The sequence below is a fragment of the Mobula hypostoma genome, chromosome 22 (genome assembly GCF_963921235.1).
Source record: "Mobula hypostoma chromosome 22, sMobHyp1.1, whole genome shotgun sequence".
NCBI lineage: Eukaryota > Metazoa > Chordata > Chondrichthyes > Myliobatiformes > Myliobatidae > Mobula > Mobula hypostoma.
The window spans coordinates 34,253,688-34,273,215 of NC_086118.1; the positions used below are offsets into that span (position 1 = coordinate 34,253,688).

The following is a 19,528-nucleotide window of genomic DNA, read 5'->3' on the forward strand; positions in this document are numbered from 1 at the left end:
CTTTTCTGTTAGTAAAATCTTGTCAGTTGCCCAGCATGGAACGTGGGATTTGCTGATTATAAATAATATTCTAGGCAATGTACATCTGACCCTACCCATTTAGTGTTAATATCTTATGAGTTCTTTCAGCTGTTGCATATTCTTATCTTCTTCCATTACCTGCACTGCCAGGAGAAAATGAGTTAAGTGGAGGGGGTAAGCTCATTGAGAAGAAAGATGCTTCTGGGTTGTATAGTCCCATTGTAGTTTCACGAGCTACTAAGTATGCAGCTGTAGAGCACTACAACACAGAAACAGACCCTTTGGCCCATCTAGTCCATGCCAAATTGTTACTCTGCCTAGACCCATCGTCCCAACCCTGAAGCGTAGCCCTCCATATTCCTTGCATCCATGTACTGTACCCGACCCATGCATGCATATACCAGTGTTTTGCAAGACTTGTGAGCCTGAAATTCCTTTGATTTTACTAGGAAAAGATAGCTTGTATACAGTTTTTTTGTTTTGCCAAAACTATGTATTCTGTTTCGTAAGTTATTAGAAGTGACATTTAAGAGGCTTTTAGTTAGACACATGAAAATGAAGGGATATGAGATAAAGCAGAAGTGATTAGTTTAATTCAGCATCATGCACATTGTGGGCCAATGCCCCTGTCCCTGTGCTACCCTGCTCTGTTATTATTGCCATTTTTTTTTCTTTAACTAAATTTTTTGAATTCTGTTGCCCTTACAATTAAGGCTCCGTACAGCTTGAAGTTCGACTGATGCCAGCTTCAAATAGATTTGAAGTTTCAGAGAACAGCAACCTAGCTGTTAGCGGTAAGTCATAATAATCTTAAAAACTTTTCCTAAATGACATAGATTAAATGATGCAGAGTTAATTATTGACGCTCAAATAATTTCAGCAGATTCAAAAGCTGCAGGCTATTTTAGGATTTTGTTTTTTCCATGTTCATGAGGTACCTTACAAAAGTAAAGATTCTTGCTTGGGATGAGCTCATCTGCCTACTCAGTTCTACATATGTGCTTTTTCCATCCGGCTGTTAATAAGGAAATGCTAGCAAGTGATATGTAAAAGAGGGGTCTCCTCATCAACAGTCTATTTCCCTCAGTTCCTCTCAGTAAATATCATTCTTTCTGCTTGGAAATTTAAAATACTCAGCTGAGTTTTCATATTTTTAACCTTCATCAATGCCAAACTCTAGCATGTCAAGTAATGATCAGGCAAACTAAAATGATTTATTCATTTCAGATTTTCATTGCTTATAGCCTAAAGTTAGAAATTGTGTTTTAACTTTCTTAAATGGTATAAAATGGCTGCAGTAGATGGTGACCAGTTTGTAATGTTGGTGAATTTACAATAAAGTCTCTACTGCAGTAACCTTTTCAGATAATCCATTGTGCCAGGCTGTTTTGGAACTTTCCCTTTCCATAGTGCGAAGCATATTTCACATTGAGGTTTTTTTTTGGCCTTTAAGAATAAGAAATAATTTTGCTCTTCAACACTATAAATTACAAAGAATACCATACGTTGACAAGTCACTGTTTCTCTGCACCAAATTTTTGATATTTAACTGCTTCCTATTTCAATAGGAATAGGTGTCAAGCTGTGAAGCTTGATATGTTTGTTCATGAGACCTAAATTTGTATGGTTTTCCAATTGAATTTGGTTTTTTTTGTTTTAATTTGTTTTTTTCCCCCCTTATTTATAAGAAAGGCAATGAGACATTTCAACAAACTTGGCAATCTTGGATTGTGTAACAGATAGCTAGGTTTCTGAACTTTGCAGGAACTCTGATGTTTTAACAAGTGAAAATGTTTGCTATTCAATAATGCTCATTTTAATAGGAACTTACTTTTATTTCCATACAATACTAATTCCAGGAAAAGTGTCTCTTCTGGAAGAAACTGCTCTAGATGATTTTAAGAAACAGGTAAAGACAAACTCAAAGTCTGAAGATACAGAGACAGCATTCCGTCTATCTGCAAGAGATATTTACAAAGAGCTGCGCCTACGAGGATATGAATATGGAAAACACTTCCAAGGAATCTTGGAATCTAATAATGCTGGTAAATTCTGTATTAAATGTTTAGTTTTGTTCTTTGAGAGGAACACATCTGAAGTGAGAGAAACTCTTGGTATCATCATATACTAAGTATACCATTTTGTTGGCTTTCATCTGCAGGAGACAAAGGAAAGTTGCTGTGGTCTGGAAACTGGGTGACCTTCCTGGATACCATGTTACAGATGATTGTGGTTGGACTATCTGGCCGCAGCTTGAGAGTACCAACCCGCATCCGTTCAGTCTGCGTTGACCCACAGCTTCATGAAGAGACAGTCCAACAATACCAGGATAGTGAGAGAAAAGGTGTCTTTAAAATGCTTACTGTGATCAATTTTGATATTTGTTTGTTACAAAGCCCAAAGGAGTTGAAATGTAATCGATTCTATTTTTGTCATTAGTGGCAGTGGGTATTTGTTTTTTAATCTCTATGATAGATTCAAAGTGAAAAGCATTTTCTAAAGTATGTACTGTACAATACAAAGTGTTCACTTTGCTGGAGCTTTACTGCTACGACACATTAAATGCTGGACCTCATTTCTTTTAGTTCTATCAGATTTGAGTTTAAAAATATTTTGGTACTAATTGCTGACTTTGAAGAGCCTGATCTTCCATTTCTAGAGATTTGATAGAGTGCTTGATTTAGTTGTGTATCTGTTACCAAATCAATGATTTTTGTGCTTTTGTTATATTTGCATTTAAGGAAAATTCTACTTTTGCATGTTCTTAATAAAATTGCAAGGTATTGCAAAGCTTAAGTTTAACAAAAAAAAAATACTTTTAAAACATAATTTAGTATCCACAGAGAGATTCAGTGCAGCAAAAATTGTTTCAAATTGGCATTCTGTAAAATGCTTGCATGCAAAGTCGGCATTTTGAAACTATTGCAGAATCCAGTTCATTATACTTCAGGTAAATTAGCGAAATGCCAAACCTGACCATATCAATATGCTTTCTTCTTCTCTCCCTTTCCCCCTATAGCTGTGGATGTTGTTGTAAATCGTTGTTTAGACAACATTGTAGCGGGGGGAGTCCAGATCAGCGGATTACATGCCACCGTAGCTCCTCGCCGACAGCAGCAACAAGGAATGCCCGTCTTGCAAGAGTTCCATTTCTCTCCGTACTTTGAGAGTGACTGTCTGAGTGGAAGTGAGAAACTTCGCTCCTGCCTAGCACAGTGCAAAGGTGAAATTTAATATTTCAGCTTGGTTTTGGTCAAATTTCTATATTGACATTTTGTCAGCATTGTCATAAAGTGCTGCAATTACTCTGTCATAAATAGTGACATTTCTGCATCTATTGCTCTACCAATTCTTTCCACACTCTGCTGTTCAAGAATGCTCCCCGTCTCACCTGCCAGTACTCACCACGAGTGCCTTACTCTTTGGTAAAATAACGGCAAAATAACCTTTCGGGGTCTAAAACAAACTGCATGGAACTGATTTCTGTCTGTCCTCTAGGGAGATGGAGGGAGGGGGAGTGGCAGTCCATCACTTGATGCTTCTGACAAACACTATTTAAATTAGCTCTATGAGAAATCATTGTATGCTGTGGAGTACCAAAATGGTTTTCTCTGCCTATAATTCTATCAGAAAAAAGAGCTCATTTTAAAAGCAGATTTTCATTCTTCTTTTCTTTTTCGAAGGTTTTGTGCAGAAGCTACAGGACAAGCTGTCCAATCACGGGCTTAAGCTTTCCTTCTCAGGCCTGCCCGCTGGTATAACTACCTCTGCTGTGACCTCTGACTCGGAGAAAGGACTTCTGCACATGCTCAGTGTACTGTGCGGTCTTGACCTGAATGGGAACCTTTGGTCTGAACTGCAGCAGACAGTGGAGAGAGAAAGGGGTTGTTTGTATGAAGACGAATTGTTGAATGGGTTACTAGATAACATGGCACTGAAAGTCTGCCTTGATATCTGCATGGAAAACACTGTCAACAAGAAGATGAAAATTGTCGAGGTAATGGATAATCTCTCTTTGTCAAACAAAATAAATGTATTATTTTGCTCAAAATACCTTTGAGCCCATACATTCAGTGGCCACTTCATTAGGTACACCTCATTCATGTAAATATCTAGTAAGCCAATTATGTAGCAGCAAGTCGAGGCATAAAAACATGCAGACATGGTCAAGAGGTTCAGTTGCTGTTCAGACCAAACAGCAGAATGGGGAAGAAATGTGATCCAAGTGGAATGGTTGCTAGTGCCAGACAGGGTGGTTTGAATATCTCAGAAAGCTGCTGATCTCCTGAAGTTTTCATGCACATCAGTTCCTACAGCTTGCAGAGAATGGTGTGGAAAACAAAATTAAAACATCCAGTGAGCAGTAGTTCTGTAACTGAAAATGCCTTGTTAATGAGAGCAGTCAGGAGGACAGCCAAACTGGTTCAAGCAGACAGGAAGTTGACAGTAACTGAAATAACCACATGCTACACAGTGGGGTGCAGAAGAGCATCTCTGAAAGTACAACATGTCAAAACTTTGAAGAGGATGGGCTACAGCGGCAGAAGACCATGAATATGCAGTCAGTGGCCACTTTATTAGGTGCAGGAGGTACCAAATAAAGCAGCCACTGAGTGCATGTTCCATGGACTTGAGGAAGATGTGACCAGTTGACTAAAGTACCTGGTGGACAATAATGAGGAGGTTAAGACTGAACACATCAAATTTCAATACACCTTAATGACTGCCATGTTGATATATGGATTCTTTTTAGAAGGGGGTGCTTGGAGGTAAGGTTGTAATTGGAGAACAGCAAGCAGTTGGTTGAATATTTGAGGGGAGCACTGAATCCGTAAGTTTTGTATGAACTGGGCTTGATGTTAAAAGAACCAAGTGTTGGCTGGTATCAGCTTACCTGGAATAAGAATGTGAAGATGAATCCAGGATCATGTGAATTTATTTGAAATTAAATGCATGTGTATCCAGTGTTGGGTCCTGACAAAGGGTCTCAGCCCGAAACGTCGACTTCCTATAGATGCTGCCTGGCTTGCTGCGTTCCACCAGCATTTTGCGTGTGTTGCTTGTATCCAGCGTTGGTTACCAGAGGTGACTTGACGAGGGGATTTGAGAAGGCAGTTGGTGTTTGGTTTCTGTAATGGGTGAAGTTTTTAACACAATTTTATCAACTCTGAGATGAGAGCATAGCACCTTGTATTACCCACCTAACCAATCAAGAAACAGCCGAGTGCAGATTTTAAGGTAAATGTCATTTTCAATAAGTAATGCAGTAGTACCTGATATGTAATGCGAACCAAACTGGCCTGTTATGCTTTAAAATCTGTAAGTAGTACAAAAAAAAACACCATCTGTCACAGTTGCGTCTGGCAAACTTCAGGATGACGGTGGAATTTGCAGCCTGACTGGATGCCAGATTGAAGCTGATCGTGTCCAAATGGCTTTAATTAAGTCGACTAATATTGTTTTACAAAATGAACTTCAATTGATGTAGGAATTTTTGAAAATCTTAGTGTACCAAAATCCAAGTGGCCTTCTAAATGTGCTATTAGGAAGCAAGTCAAATCAACTGATAATTAACAGCCACGTTGCGCCTTTTCCTAAGTGTAGGACGAAATTAGACAGTTTTGTTCTAATGACTAAAAGCCTTTTTTATTTACTATCCTTTATGAATTGATAACGTAAAGATTATAAGTGATATACAGTACCTTTTGCTGAATTGTATGACTTCAAACCTCGTTCTAGTTATTTGCTTAATCAAACATAGCTACTTGTGTCATAGTTTGCTTACTGAAATCATATCCGCACCTACTTCTCCACACAGTGGATCACCCACATTTCTGATGTGCTTGTACACTATTAGATGGCAATGCATCTTGTTTGACTCAAAATTAAAGATTAATCTTCCCCAGATTTAGGGGGAAGTTTTTTGTGATCTGTGCAGCTTAAGCACCCAATAAAAGGAGTGCAAGTGTCAAATTAAATGGAAAGGAAGTCTCCTTACCCTGAGAAGTTTCTTCCTTTCCCATCCATGGGTACATAAAACTGAATGATGGGTTGAATATGGAGGTTAAAGATCGGAGGCAGATAAATTGAAATGAAATGCAGATAAGCCAATGATCAGATTAAATGACAGAAGCTGCATTTCTGAGTTTCGAATGCATGCCATTCCCATCTACAGTATTTTAGTAGTATGGGGTGGCAGTGAGACAAGCACGTGGGTGAAGAATTGCACACAGTGGTTCCGTCAGCACCCTTTAGGAGATGTCATTTTGGAAAAGTCCATCCAGTGACACAGCTTCAAGATTTAAATGCTTTTCTTCAGCACACTTAGCTTGCAGTACTTTACATTTTCCTAGACTTGCCTTTTTTGGGAGCTAGGAATCTCTACTTGGCGGCATAGGAGAAGACTTAACCAACTATTCCTTTAGGCCACATACTAGTCATGTTAGCACCTGGCATCAACAGAGGTAGATATTGAGCTATGCCATCTACTGGATAGCCAACTCTGACCTTGTTCATGAAGCCAGCTATGATATGAAGCTTGCTGGTACCATTTCCTGTAGTCAGTCTGAAACAGTGACTTTTACACCAATATATCAGTGCTTGTTGTGCACTTGTATATTTGTAAACTCTATTCTATCTGTGGGTTTATTGCATTCACTTTCCAGAAGTGGCTGCGTGACCTTGGCTTCACTAGAAGAGATCAAGTCAACTAGCAGGGCTGTAGCTGAGGCAGCAGAGACAGGATCAGCATGGGTGTGGACCAAGTACGTCCAGAGGGGCAGATAGTCGGACAGTGTATACATCTTTTGCAAACCCTTCAGTAGTTGCATAGACACCTGAAGAGTAGACTATCTGTTGGTTGGAAGTGACCAGCAACTCTAATAGCGGCAGATGCCGAGTTTTTAAGCTCACCAGTGGGAGGTGGTGCTTTAGCACTGCTGGCCCACCACCACGAGGGACTCTTGATCATAAGCGGGCCAAAACTCCTGAAGACAGGTGGCAGATCAACTGATGATCCTACTGGTGTTAGCACAGGACAGTTAACATCTTAGTCCACGTGTACTTTCAATTCTACAAGCATTGACCCTGTGCATCATAGTTGTTACATTACTTCTGGTGGTGTTACTCAAGCTGGACTGATTTGACACCATGGAAACGCTATAAGATTCAGATCTTGTTAACATAGAAGAGCTGGGTATTGCTTGTTTGCTGATAAATAACCTAGCTGAAGAGGACCAAATAGTAACTGACTAAAATTCCTAAATTTAATGAACTCCACTATTAAATTGGTATACCAGTTTAGGTTAGGGATATTGTGGTCTCCTGAGTGTATTTTAACTCCCAAAAGGATCTGAGCACTGTTTTCATTATTTCCTCCTCCTTCCCCATGCTGGTCTCAAAGTTGACCCTGGTGTCTTTTTTTCTTGATGATGATGTTTCTGTGAGAATTGCATTAGAGACAATACCACTTTAAGAGCTGTACTAGATGGGCTAGTTCACATTTTCCTTCCTTGACACTTTCATTTGTTCATTAATTAATGTTTTATTAATGATAGTCTGACTTCATTTTTCTTCTTTGTTGCTCTAGGTTTCAGCAGCCAGTGGAAATCTGTACTCTCGCATTGTCCCAATACTGAACAATCAGCCAATAATCAATCTCGATTACATTGCCACTGATCTAAATTCCGAACTCATGTCATCCAGCCAGAACCAACTCCAGGAAATGGGTGTTTCAGTGGATCAGTGGGATCCCGTGAATCCTGCCACATCGAATCTGACCAATGCTCAGTTAGTTGCCTGCAACAGTTCAGCGTTCCTTTTTGAGGACCCAAAGACTGTTATCTCCAATATGGCAGCTGCTATTAAAGCTGATGGATTTTTACTATTGCACACACTGCTTAAAGGGGAAATCCTTAGTGAGACGATTGCGCTCCTTACAGGAAAAGATCCGAAGCAATCACAAGGGCTTTTAACACAGGTAAGTTTATTTTAACATAATGAATAATAGCAGTCGCTGATCATGAACTTAAACAGAAACTGCTGATGTACTCTGGGCCAGAGTGTATCTGAGGAGAGCAAGACAGAGTTGGTGTTGTGATTTTTTTTTTTTTTTTGCAAGCAGATGCCCATTTTCCTTTGTATGGTTTCAGATAATGAGACATTAGTTTATGAATATATTCTTCATATCTATACTCGTGATTGCACTTGTGCCTTTTTTTAATATATAGACAAAGATCCACCTAGCATCTCAATTTATGGGTAATATCTCTAGTAATGTACTCCTAATGAAACAGCAACATTGGATTTTTTTTTGTGTATACAACTAATAGTCTGTGTGTTAATGATTTTTTTCCCCACTAATGTAGTTCATTGGAAAATGTGCGTGATTTTGGCATTTCATTTCCAATTTGTGTATTTGGGTTCAGTTACAATCTGCACTAATTCACTAATGTGAAATGATAAGAGGCCTTTCTGTGTCAATGTTGTTTAATAGTTCTGATACTGTGTGGAATGCAAAACTACATGTTTGAGATGTCATACAAGGGTCTTTTTAGCAAAGTCACAGCAGTGTCCGTTGTCAGTGATTACAAGCAGATTTTTTTGGGATACAGTATTGCTAAAAATTAGCAATGAGTAATTATTCCTCAAGTGCCTTTTAAACTTGGGTTTATGGAAGCACTAGTGCTGTTTCTGGTTGGAGTGAATAAACTCTTATTTTCACAATGGGACTTTGTAAAGGGAAATGTGGAATTTTACTTCAGCTAAACTAGCAGGATTCATTGGATAGGAGTGAACTGGCATGTAAAATTAACACAGCATGTCAAGCCCAATTGACTAATAGAAATACTGGGTAGGAATTAGCTAGAGCTCCAATATAGAAGAGATAGTTTACTTTTGAAAGAATTATATTTATTTTGGCAAAACTCCATGTTTGGTTATCTAGTTTGAAAACTCCAAATGAAACACTTGTGTGCCTTTGTAACGTGTCCTCCAATCTTAACCGATTTGGGTAAACTGATGAGGTCTTTGCATTTTGTTTTTAGAGTGAGTGGGAAGAGGTATTCAGCCATGCCTCACTAGACATAATCAGCATGAAGAAATCTTTCTACGGCTCTGTCATATTTTTGTGTCGCAAAAAGACTGAACCAAAGAATCCTATTTTTCTCCCGGCCCATTCAACAGATTTTAACTGGATTGTGCCTCTGAAAGTGAGTAAAATACTTAAGAGTATTTGGTGACCATCTATCAGCACACAAGAACACTGTGATTAGATGCATTTTAACCTTCTAGACTTATTAAATTTATCAATTTCAGACAATTTGTCATTCTGACCGTATCTCATATTTCAAGCTTTCAGTTGTCTACCCCCACCCCCCTCGTTTTGAATTTCTTTCTTTCATACTTGCATCACATTGATTAGACCTTTTTGTATTATTCACCAACTTTTTTACCATTCTCTTCCATCTCCAACTGGCACCTAGCATTGCCTAGTTCCATCGAGTCTCTTCTTATTACAAAATGTCCTTTTTGTTCTTTCCCTCCCTCCCCTCCCCCACTCCTTTATCTGCAAATGCCATAGGCATTTTATCTAAAGTGAATTTTAACCCTAACAAGACAATTTGCAGAATTACTTGTGTGGCCCATTCAACTATCTCTCATTATGTGTCTCAAGCAAGGTTATTTGCCACACTGGTGATATGTTCTGTTGCATATTGTTTGTCCCTTTCTGTATAGAAAATGCCCTTTTCGTTGGGTATTGTTCCCACAGTATAAGTAAGTTGCACATTTAGACGGAGACATTATGTAAAGTTCTTACTCATGTACGTGAGGGATGTAATTGTCTTTGTTTTTTTTTGTTCCCCATTGCTTTTGGCCATGATATTGGTAGTGTCTGGCTTTATTCAGTTCCCCTAAACTAAGGGTTAACTAATCACTAGAGAAAGTAATTGAGTTATCAAAGCTTTTTAAATAGAATTCTATTTGGTTTGCCTTTAAAGGCACCACAGTAGTGTAGTGGTCAGAGATGCTGTTACAGCTTGGGGCATCTGTGTTCAGAGTTCAATTCTGGCATCCTCTGTAAGAAACTTTGTACTTTCTTCCTGTGCGCTTGTGTGTTTCCTGTAGGTACTCTGTTTTCCTCCAAAGACTTGCTGTTTGTAGGTTAATTTGGTCATTGTAAATTGTCCTGTGATTAGGCTGGGGTTAAATAAGCGCCGAGCTGTGCAGCTTGTTAGGCTGGAAGGGCCTGTGCCACACTGTGTCTCTAAATAAAATAAGTTGAACTTGCCCATAATGTGCATAGAATATCAATCCTAAAGCATTTTCTGTTAAGCCATCTGCATGTGCTGTATGGATTTATATAATGTTCAACACACAAAATTGTTTTCCAAAGTTAATGCTGGCCAATAATTAACACCCAATCTGTATGCTTTGAAATACTCCCCTCTACTGCCTTTTGCTGCCTGCATCCTTTTTAAAGCTTGACTCAAAATTCACTTTATGATCCCTATTACAGTTTTGGCCTGGTCCTTTTTGTGTTTTTTTTGCTTGCTCATTCCTTTGTGAAACACTGTTCAATTATTTTTGTGGTCTGTATAAATGTTAGTTGGTTGCTGAAATCAATCATCAGAATTGCCATTCTGGCAATGGAAATGGTGAAGTCAAAAGTTTACCTCCTGTGGGGCGTATTGGCTCTTAAAAAGTTTACTGCCTTTCAGACTACTTTAGAGCAATCTTCAGAAGATCCTGTCTGGCTTATTGTCTCCAACTGTGGCAATTCTGGAATTGTGGGGATGGTAAATTGTCTTCGCCAGGAGCCACAAGGGCATAGGATACGGTGAGTTGTTCGTTATCAAAGACTGGGAATCCTGGTTTTTATCATACCACTCCCATGATGCCCACATGTGCCATTTTTGTTGTGTGTTCTACATGTATTTTTCTGCTTGCTGAAGACCATAACCAATCTGTTGCACAAAAGGTTTACAAAACTGAAATTAATTCAACTAGAAAGATTCATCTTCAAACACTTCAAAAACTGTGCTGCTCGTCTGGGAGTAATTTTCAGGGCTTTGGTGTGGGGGAGGGGTTGGGGGTTGGGAATGCTGCAATGTAATACTAACAAATATTTCTTTTGAAAGGGCTGTTGTCCAATTACTTAAGATTCTGAGATGCTTTATTCTTTGTAAAAACACATTCTCATCATGGAGATGACAACATTTGTTGGCTTTTACGATTTTTAGGGCACATTTGTGCACGTTGAGGAAACCATTGATTCCCATTTGTTTCAACAGCAAAATGTCAGCGTTTGCATTGAATGAAACCTTTACTTGAAACTGTATGAAGTATGCTGTGCTCTAATGTAATGTGTCCTGCCCACATCTGACCACTTTGCTGCAGTGTTAATGTCATCACATTTCCTCAACCATCCTGTGGACTAAGCAAGAATATAGTTTTAATGCAGCACACACAAAACGCTGGAGGAACTCAGCAGGTCAGGCAACATCTATGGAAAGGAATAAACAGTCGACATTGCAGGCGGAGACCCTTCAGCAGGATTTGAATGGAAGGGGAGAAGGCAGAATAAGAAGATGAAGGGGAGGGAGGAAGAAGTACAAGGTGGTAGGTGATAAGTGAAACCGGTAGGGAGGGCTGAAGTAAGGAGCTGGGAAGTTGATTGGTAAAATATATAAAGGGCTTGGAAGAAGGTGAATCTGATAGGAGAGGATAGAAGACCATGGGGGCGGCGGGGGGGGGAGGAAGGAGGAGGAACTCCAAAGGGGTTTGTAGGTAAGGGAAAAGGTTTGTGTGAAAGAGAGAGAGAAACAGGAATGTGGAATGATAAATGTGGGGGGGGGGGGTGGTGGAGGCAGTTACCAGAAGCCTGAGAAATTGATGTTCATGGCATCAGGTTGGAGGCCTCATCATGGTAGTAGAGGAAGCCATGGACTGACATGTCGGAATGGGAAGTAGAATATTGGTGAGATTGGGAGACTGCTTTGCCAATCTTCCAGGAAAAAGTGGGATCTCCCGGTAGCCACCCATTTCAATTCTACTTCCCAAACCCATTCTGACATGCCAGTCGATGGCCTCCTCTACTGCCAAGATGAGGCCATACTCGGGCTGGAGGAACAACACCTTGCATTCCATCTGGGTAGCATCCAACCTGATGACATGAACGTCCATTTCTCAAGTTGAGCTGCGGACATGATTGTGATTCTCCAAGTACACTTAGTAGGCAAGGTTTGCAGTAGTGGGAAGGAAAATGGAAATTGCTGGTCTTTACCAGATTTCAAACACTTCAGAGTTATAGGAATTTGGTATGAACTGCATTAATCAACTGTGACGCCTAGTCCTAAACTGAGCACGCTAATCTATTTGCTCCCTTAACCTGTCTACTTGTAGTTGTTGGCAAACATCATTCAAAGCCTCTGGAGGTAAATATAGCTGATAATTTGAAGATTGCATTGTCGTCCCTCATTGTTAGGTTGCTTTTCCTTGGATAAATTTCAATATTCACTCAACAATTTAAAAATTATTCCTTTGACTTTCCTATACACTCTTCGTGACTACACATGAAATCGTTTGACTGAATTACTTGCCAGATTATTTAATCGGTGCACTCCAGAATGGTTTTTCAGAACCAGTGAACTATGTTCTGGAGAGATGCAAGATATCACAAAGCGAGTGCACCCTCTGTACGATGTACATGACATGGGGTCAATAATACGGTTGTTCTGTGCTTTGAATGGTGTTTTGTCACAAGAATCCTTCAGCTTCTTCAACTAAAGAACCAAAACATTGACTTATTTTGTTACAGGGGACCAGTAGTGCTGGAAAGGCAAGGGATTGTGGGTTTGCAATGCTTACCAATTCTTTAGCATTTGTTTGGTGATTGGGTTATCATTTCAAAGAAACCTTGCGTTTACATGGCACTGTCTCAAGCAGTTCACTGCCCGAGGCAATTTTTACAATGTAGGCCAAACTGCCTCCTTGATTGAGGTCCTTAATTAAAGTGGATGATGTCACATTTTTTGTGAGGTGTGGAGAAACTGTGCGGTTTAAGTTGAGGAGCAAAATGTCAAACTTTGAAGACAATCACCAGCCGATGGTGCTGAAAGTTATTGGTTTCTTTATAGTAGAGAGTCCCAACCAATGACAGAAAAAGTGCTGGAAAGGAAGCAGAAGGTACAGAGTGAAAACAAATGAAAGAGTTCCACTCGGGTTTGTTTGGTGGAAGTGAAAGGCTACAATACAAATGTGGCAATAAGTTCATTAGAAGAATCAGAGTAGTTGCTTCAAAATTGAAGCTACAAAGGGGTATCATAACTGTAAATAGTGTTCTAAACACAGGTATGTATTGTATGTCTGTGACTTGTGGAGGAAGTGGCAGAAGTTGACATTAAGTATTTTTTTAAAGGATACCAATTTGTGTCAAACTCTTCAAATCTATAAGATGGCAAATGTTTAGAAATTTGAGATTCTACAAAACATCTGATTCAGATGTTTGAAAGGGAAAGTCTCATTTAAGTTGTGAAATCGAGCGTCTATTTTACACTATAGCTGTTTCTTTTCAATAAATTGAGCTATATTTTAATTTGCAAAAAAACCTTAAGTCATCCATTCAAATGAAAGTATTTGTAATATTTTCTGGAATTTGGGTTCATCTAAGCCGTGCTCGCAACTACAAACAACTTTTGGTGTTTCATATTTAACAGCACGGTAGCCTAAAGCTGCAGGGATGATTATTTTAAAAGATGTTTACTTTTCGGATCTCCAGGTGTGTATTTGTAACAAACTTAATTTCGTCGTCATCTGTTCCATCACTGGATCCTTCTGGAAAGGACATGAAAACCATTGTGGGCAATGATCTGGTGATGAACGTTTATCGTGATGGACACTGGGGCAGCTTCCGTCACATTCTTGTACAACAAGGTATTGCTGTTGGTATTGATAAAATGTGAGGCAGCTTTTTAGTATAAAGGTTGAATGGGACGTTGCTGAGTTTGCCATTGAAGGAGCACCTGATAAGGCATCATTCTCATTGGAACCTTTGGTCATTATAAATTGTTTTGTGATTAGGAAAGGGTTAAGTAGGTGGGTTGCTGGGCAGTGTGGCCCATTGGACGGGAAGGGCTGTTTGGCACTGCTTCTCTAAATAAAAAATGTCACGGGGTTGTCCTGCTCCGATGGTAACACATGATCTGCTGGACAACTGTGTTAAGCCACATCAGTGGGAAGAAAGAATGTGTTAGCCCTGAAACGCTGACTTGCTGTCCATCAGCGCTGCTTGACCTGTTGTGTTCTTCCAGCAGATTGTGTGTTGCCCCAGATTCAAGCCTTTGCATCTCTTGTGTCTCCATTGTTTCAGTGGCATATTGTTGGCTCGTGTTGTACTCGGAATGAATGGGTTTTTCCAGAACTAGAGAGAAAATCTTTCTAGATAGAAAATGCAACGTAGATGCGGAGGAAAGCAGATGGCCTGTTACCTCAATGTTTTTGGGTTGCTGGCTGATTTGTATTCTTAGAGAAGCCTCAATAGCAATATCCCAATCGGACTTTCAGACTGGGAATGATGAGTGGATTGGGGAAAGAGATTAGGGTAAATTAAAACTTAGTTTCCCATAAGACTTATCTGATTATTACATTTCATCCTTATTTGCTGTGTTAAATAAGTGTTTACAATGGGGTCAGTGTCCAACTGGGGACACCCAAACATCATTATTTTAAAAAATAAATAAACATTTTTAACAGAGTATGGCTGCTATTGGGAATCATGGGAAGTGGGTCACGACCTTGACAGGTGAGGAGTACCTGTCCTCGGGGAGTGTGTGTGTGTGTGTGTGTGTCTATATACTGCTGTGGTGTCATAGTGTGTAACCGAACAGCTTTAAAGTGTGATTTCGGACAAGTGGCTCCACTGTCTAGGCATTTTTAACTTGTGTTATCACAAGTTCTTCAAGGAACATACTGCAGTCTCTCTGCACTACACTTTTTCAAAGTTAATTAGAAACTGGTGTACAACACGTTGTCTCTGTCCTTTGCAGACCAAAATAAAGAACAAACTGAGTTTGCCTACGTTAATGTGCTGACCCGAGGAGACCTCTCCTCCCTCTGCTGGATTTTGTCACCACTGCAACATTTCAGTTCCAAGGATCCCAATATTCAGCTGTGCAAAGTGTATTATGCATCTCTCAACTTTCGTGACATCATGCTGGCAACGGGCAAGCTCCCACCTGATGCTATTCCTGGTAAGCTGTCCAATTCCAGTGGCAGAATGTTCAAAGTGAGTGTATTGTTAATTCTCCTTGAACGTGAAATTCTCTCCTCTACCCCCCCACCACCCCTCTCGGACATTTTACATGGTGGTGCTGATGAAGATAAATTGATTGCTAGAGAATATCATGTCAGGGAGGTAAAATGTGCAAATACTTTTCCATAAGTTTGTCCTTCCTGGACTAGATGAACCTACCAAGCCTTTTATTCTCTTGTACTTGCTTTAATTCCAAAGTGTTGGTCCCTTTTGGGATTAAAACCATAGCTTTGAAGCTGTTGTTATCAGGCAAATTGTAGAGTATTACTAAAGAACAATCGGAAAGTGTGACACCCTCTGTTTACACCACTCTATGCATTTCAAGAGCTAGATCTGTGCCTGAAGATTTACTATTGAAATTAATAAGGAATTATTCAGGGGAAACTGAAAATTCTGAAGGTTGATGAGTCACCTGGACCAGATGGTGTACACCCCAGAGTTCTGAAAGAAGTGGCTGGAGAAATTGGGAGGGCATTAGTAATGATCTTTCAAAAATCACTAGATTCTGGAATGGTTCCGGAAGACTGGAAAATTGCAAATGTCACTCCACCCTTCAAGAAGGGAGAAGGGCAGAATAAAGGAAACTATAGGACTGTTAATCCAACCACAGTGGTTGGGAAGATGTTGGAGTCGATTATTGAGGATAGGGTCTCAGGGTACCTGGAGGCACATGATCAAATAGGCTGTAGTCAGCAGGGTTTCCTTAAAGGAAAATCTTACCTGACATATCTGTTGGAAACTTTGATGAAAAAACAAGCAGGATAGACAAAGGAGAATCGGTTAATGCTGTGTACTTGGATTTTCAGATAAGGTGCCACACATAACGCTACTTAAAAAGCTGTGAGCCCATGGTATTACAGGAAAGATTCCAGCATGGATAAAGCGGTGGCTGATTGACAGGACGCAAAGAGTGGGAATAAAGGGAGCCTTTTCTGGCTGGCTGCCAGTGACTAGTGGTGTTCCACAGGGATTTGTGTTGGCACGTGGCCAAGTAGTTAAGGCGTTCGTGGAAATGTCAAATACCAGAGAGCATAGTGAGAAATTTTAAAGGAGATTGACAAGGCAATTTTTTTTTTAACCAAGGGTACCTGATGAATAGAAAGTGCTGCCAAGGGAGATGGTGGAAGGAGATATGATAGAAACTATGTGTGAATACTGTTGAGTCCAGAGGAGATTTTAAAAGAATGTTGCCTGGATTGGAGGGTGTACCTTATGAGAATAGGTTGAGTGTACTTGGCCTTTTCTTCTTGGAGTGACAGAGGATGAGAGGTGACCTGATAGAGGTGTATAAGATGTTATGGGGCATTGGTTATGTGGATAGCCAGAGACTTTTTCCTAGGGCTGAAATGGCTAACACAAGGGGGCATAGTTGTAATGGGGTTGGAAATGGGTATGTCAGGGGTAAGTTTTTCACAGAGTGGTGGATGTGTGGAATGCACTGCCGGCGGCGGTGTTGGAAGGGTCTTCAATAGGTTTATGGAGCTTAGAAAAATAGAGAGCTATGCACTAGGGAAATTCTAGGCAGACTCTAGAGTAGGTTACATGGTGGGCACAACATTGTGGACCAAAGGGCCTGTAATGTGCTGTAAACTTCTATATTCTTTGTTCTATGTAGAAACATTCAAGAGGAATTTAGGCTGATGAGATTAGACTTAGTTTGGTATAGTGGTCTGTACAAACACAGTGGGCTAAAGGACCTGTTCTTGTTCTAATATCTGCAATTATAATACGCTGTCATTTTTATTTTTGTCTTGTTTCCCAGGTGATGTTGCTCTACAGCACTGCCTATTGGGAATGGAATTTTCAGGCCGTGACCCCAGCGAAAGGAGAGTGATGGGACTGCTCCCTGCTAAGGGACTGTCAACATTTGTAGACTGTGACGCGCGATTTTTGTGGGAAGTTCCAGAAAACTGGTATGATTCCATTTCTTGAGCACTTAAAGCTCACTGGCTATTGGTTTTATTGGTTTAATTATACATTCTTTTGGGGAAATAGAGTATTGGAAAAGAAGATCATTTTAACACTAAAACCTTCTGTTGGGTAAGAGAGATTGAGCCAACTAGATCAATGACTACATTTTGTTTTAATTTTATACATAAAAAAAAATAGCAAAGTCAAAAAGAATAATTTCAAATTTTAAAGGCAAAATTTAAGTGGATAAATGTAATTGAGGGTAAACAACTACGAAATTTCTGTAGAAAAAATATCAGTTCAGTGACTGGTGGCAAAGCAGATTTCAAAGTTGTTGGTGAACGCAGCAGGCCAGGCAGCATCTCTAGGAAGAAGTACAGTCGACGTTTCGGGCCGAGACCCTTCATCAGGACTAACTGAAAGAAGAGCTAGTAAGAGATTTGAAAGTGGGAGGGGGAGGGGGAGATCCAAATGATAGGAGAAGACAGGAGGGGGAGGGATGGAGCCAAGAGCTGGACAGGTGATTGGCAAAAGGGATATGAGAGGATCATGGGACGGGAGGCCTAGGGAGAAAGAAAGGGGGGGGGACTCAGAGGATGGGCAAGGGGTATAGTGAGAGGGACAAAGGGAGAAAAAGGAGAGAGAGAGAGTGCGTATATAAATAACGGATGGGGTACAAGGGGGAGGTGGGGCATTAGCGGAAGTTTGAGAAGTCAATGTTCATGCCATCAGGTTGGAGGCAACCCGGACGGAATATAAGGCGTTGTTCCTCCAACCTGAGTGTGGCTTCATCTTGACAGTAGAGGAGGCTGTGGATAGACATATCAGAATGGGAATGGGATGTGAAATTAAAATGTGTGGCCACTGGGAGATCCTGCTTTCTCTGGCAGACAGAGCATGGTTGTTCAGCAAAACGATTTCCCAGTCTGCATTGGGTCTTGCCAATACATAGAAGGCCACTTCGGGAGCACCAGACACAGTACATCACCCCAGCCGACTCACAGGTGAAGTGTCGCCTCACCTGGAAGGACTGTCTGGGGCCCTAAATGGTGGTAAGGGAGGAAGTGTAAGGGCATGTGTAGCACTTGTTCCGCTTAGAAGGATAAATGCCAGGAGGGAGACCCGACACAGACTAGGAGATCGTGTCGCTGAACACCTATGCTCTGTCCGCCAGAGTAAGCAGGATCTCCCAATGGCCACACATTTTAGTTCCACGTCCCATTCCCATTCTGATATGTCTATCCACGGCCTCCTCTACTGTAAAGATGAAGCCACACTCAGGTTGGAGGAACAGCACCTTATATTCCGTCTGGGTAGCCTCCAACCTGATGGCATGAACATTGACTTCTCAAACTTCTGCTAATGCCCCACCTCCCCCTTGTACCCCATCTGTTATTTATCTATATACACACATTCTCATTCTCTCCCTCCCCCCCTCCCTCCCTCCCTTTTTCTCCCTCTGTCCCTCTCACTATACCCCTTGCCCAGCCTCTGGGTTTCCCCCCACCCCCTTTTCTTTCTCCCTAGGCCTCCTGTCCCATGATCCTCTCATATCCCTTTTGCCAATCACCTGTCCAGCTCTTGACTCCATCCCTCCCCCTCCCACTTTCAAATCTCTTATTAGCTCTTCTTTCAGTTAGTCCTGACGAAGGGTCTCAGCCTGAAACGTCGACTGTACCTCTTCCTAGAGATGCTGCCTGGCCTGCTGCGTTCACCAGCAACATTGATGTGTGTTGCTTGAATTTCCAGCATCTGCAGAATTCCTCGTGTTTGACAAAGAAGATTTGCTTAGTATCACCACTGTTCCCTATTTGTACCAACTACTCTGGAATAGTGGAAAGGCATTTGCAACCGTTTCTGCTTTTTTTTCCCTGTTTTTCTCTCCTCCTGGCCCGTTGGTAGTGACTCAGATATTTATTTTGTGTTTGCCAGCACCAGCTCTTTGACCAAACGCTGAATCACTGCAGCTGGCTCAGCATCTCCTGGCTACCTAGTTGCCTGATAACTGAGACCCGTTTTGTCCTCCTTTGCAGCCTTTTAAGTGCATGTGCAAACAAATGGGTGTTCTTTATTTGAGCAAGATTGCAGAAAGACTCCTAATCATCATCTTCACACAAGGCTGATGAATGGAAGTTAGAGTTATGGAATCAACAGTAGCCTTGAACGCTGTTCATTTTAAAGGCTGATTTATACTTCTGTGTCAAATCGACGCTGTAGGTGTGGTGTCGCTGCAAACCCTATGCAGTGCCTACGCTGATCCCTATGCCATAGCCTGATGCGCACCTC

General features: G+C 40.8%; 1 protein-coding gene across 1 annotated transcript in view; it reads left to right on the forward strand.

Moving 5' to 3' along the window:
* Positions 1-19,528, forward strand: part of fasn (fatty acid synthase) — an 81,411-nt gene that overhangs the window by 32,351 nt on the left and 29,532 nt on the right. The window contains exons 18-28 of the mRNA XM_063074425.1: positions 735-815; positions 1,881-2,066; positions 2,183-2,365; positions 3,041-3,244; positions 3,705-4,018; positions 7,610-7,999; positions 9,066-9,230; positions 10,740-10,858; positions 13,799-13,953; positions 15,066-15,269; positions 17,094-17,244. Of these exons, the coding sequence (XP_062930495.1) occupies positions 735-815; positions 1,881-2,066; positions 2,183-2,365; positions 3,041-3,244; positions 3,705-4,018; positions 7,610-7,999; positions 9,066-9,230; positions 10,740-10,858; positions 13,799-13,953; positions 15,066-15,269; positions 17,094-17,244 (2,152 nt within the window). The remainder of the gene's footprint in view (positions 1-734; positions 816-1,880; positions 2,067-2,182; positions 2,366-3,040; positions 3,245-3,704; positions 4,019-7,609; positions 8,000-9,065; positions 9,231-10,739; positions 10,859-13,798; positions 13,954-15,065; positions 15,270-17,093; positions 17,245-19,528) is intronic.